The sequence below is a fragment of the Miscanthus floridulus genome, chromosome 3 (assembly GCF_019320115.1).
Source record: "Miscanthus floridulus cultivar M001 chromosome 3, ASM1932011v1, whole genome shotgun sequence".
NCBI classification, from domain to species: domain Eukaryota; kingdom Viridiplantae; phylum Streptophyta; class Magnoliopsida; order Poales; family Poaceae; genus Miscanthus; species Miscanthus floridulus.
This window is the reverse complement of record NC_089582.1, coordinates 4,720,846-4,723,113: the sequence shown is the minus strand read 5'-3', so window position 1 is coordinate 4,723,113 and position 2,268 is coordinate 4,720,846. Positions and strand designations below refer to the sequence as shown.

Genomic DNA, 2,268 nt, shown 5'->3' with positions numbered 1-2,268 from the left:
GGTTTGGGCACAAAAACCAAGAAAATCTGTGAGAGAGACAAGTGGGCCATATATTAACTGTAAAGAGCTAACTACTGTATAAGTGGGCTAAGAGAAGGCTAAAAAAAACCTTACAGCCAATAAGCCGGCTGTATTATTAACCTTGCTCTTACACCACTACTACACCCTGTGTGCCTCTCCGTGCAGTCCTTTTCCTTTTTTGTGCCGCCTTGAATTGAAGCGGCCGTACCTGTCTGTCCACTGGGCCTTGTTGCCGGTTGCCGCCATTGCTCGCTCGCTCGTTCGTCAACGGCCGGGGGCGTCAGCGCAGCGCTGCCCACAGATCGGCGGGGCGGGGCGCATCCAATATATAATTATATATATCCGCTCTCGCTTATCCACCACCGCTCACTTCCTCTCCATCCAACGCCCGTCACTCCGCTTTTCAATTCTATGCCCCCTTCTCCACGCCCGAATTAACCCTTCCTTCTCTTCTCCCCTTCCCTTCCATTCCTTCCTTCCTTCGCCGCCAAGTAACCAATCCATCCATCGTCCACCGAGCGAGCTAGAGGGGCGAGAACGCGCTGCAGCAGGATCGAGAGGCCAGCAGAGACGGTGGACGATGAAGCTGGTGTGGTGCCCCGACACGGCCTCCAAGGCCTACATCGACGGCGTCCGTGCGATCGCGGGCAACGACGCCTCCGCCGACGGCTCGCCCGAGCTCGTCGCCGCCATGGCCGGCGGCTGGAACGCCCAGCTCATCGTCGACGCCCCGGACACCACCCCGCCGTCGACGTCTAGCAGCCGCCGCACGCCCGCCACCAGCCTCTCGCTCGCCGCCGCCGCGCGACGCACGGGCGGCCGCTACGCCCGCGTCGACGTCTCTCCGGAAGAGTCCGACCACTCCGGCTCCTCGTCCTCCGCCACAGAGGCCGCCATGGCGCGGCTGGAGGCCGTGGACCTTCTCGTGCTGGACGCGCGGCGCCGGGACGCGGCGGCCGTGCTCAGGGCGGCGAGGCCGGGGCCCAGGGGCATGGTCGTGGTGCGCCACGGCATCGGCTGCGTCCGGCGTCGCGCCCCCGCGCCGCCGTGGGGGATGGCAGCCGGGACCCGGGTCGTGCGCGCCGCCTACCTCCCCATCGGCGCCGGCGGCGTCGAGGTGCTGCACGTCGGGGTCGGCAAGGGCCCCAGCCTGCCGACGCACCAGCACAGCAGGAGGCCCAGCGGCGGACGTGGGCGGTGGATCCGCCACGTCAACCACCGCACCGGCGAGGAGCACGTCTTCCGGCGCCAGTAGCCTACTGCAGCAGCTCCACCGCCCTTGGTAACTTGAGACCAATCAGGCTACGTACAGCTAGCTGGCCACGTTAAAGTCAACCAAAGTTCGCGTCCTCCAATTAACACGGCTAAGCTAGCCTGCTAGTAGATAGGTGTTTTCTCGTTAGATTCGTTGAACCTACCCGCGATAGTGATCGATCTCTCGTCTTCCTTGCTATCCGGGTGGAAATGTGACGAGTCATTATGTATGGTGTATATATTATAGTATTACGATCGACGACCCTTATAGGTCAGGGTCTGTTTGCAAGTCCGGTATTCAATCTAAAACCCTTGTAAATTACAGCTCCTAATATTTTTTTCAACCCAATCTAGAATTCGCTGTTTGGATGGTCGGTATGCCTAATAATATTAAACCTATTTTGAGGCAAAACCAACGGATAAAAATAATCTTCTAATCAGGTCTGAAAAGAAACATGACAACTATCGTGGCCTCCTCCCTCCGGCTCGCTTTGTTCGTGTTATCGAGAGGTGCTGCCGGCGTCGCGGCCTTGGCCTCGCCGTCCGCCCAGACCCCGCCCCGAGCATGGTGACTCCTCCCACGCCGGCAGGAGATCGAGACCGCCGGCCCTGCCATGCCTGGTTCCGCAACCGATCCGCCCGATCGGGTCGTCCTTCCTGCTGCAGCCGCCCCAAGCTCGGGTGAATCTCGTCCTCCCGTCGTCGGCACGAGGGGTGGTGGAGTTGCCGTCGCCGCCGCTAGGGGAATAGCTTCGAAGGCTGGCCAGTCAGGGCGGTGCGTGGCGGCGTCCGCGTCTTCGTCCTGGCCACAGCCGCGGTGGCGATGGAGGTGCCCGGGCTGATGAAGGCCTGGGTGTACGACGTTTATGGGGACGCCGGTGTGCTCAAGCTGGACGAGGCCGTGGCTGAGGACCCGGTGCTCGTCAAGGTCGCCGCAGCGGTCAACCCCGTGGATGCCAAGCGGCGGGCTGGCAAGTTCCGTCTTTCCGGGTC

General features: G+C 61.7%; 1 protein-coding gene across 1 annotated transcript; it reads left to right on the top strand.

The window, feature by feature from the left end:
• The first annotated feature begins 437 nt into the window (after window positions 1-437).
• Window positions 438-1,563, top strand: LOC136544827 (uncharacterized). Its single transcript, XM_066536893.1, has one exon. It carries the CDS (start codon window positions 602-604, stop codon window positions 1,274-1,276), a length of 675 nt encoding a protein of 224 aa, XP_066392990.1. The 5' UTR covers window positions 438-601; the 3' UTR covers window positions 1,277-1,563.
• The last annotated feature ends 705 nt before the right edge of the window (window positions 1,564-2,268 follow it).

Bases quoted from the DNA above. Each gene is read 5' to 3' on its own strand.
- LOC136544827 (XM_066536893.1), top strand. From the start codon at position 602: ATGAAGCTGGTGTGGTGCCCCGACACGGCCTCCAAGGCCTACATCGAC.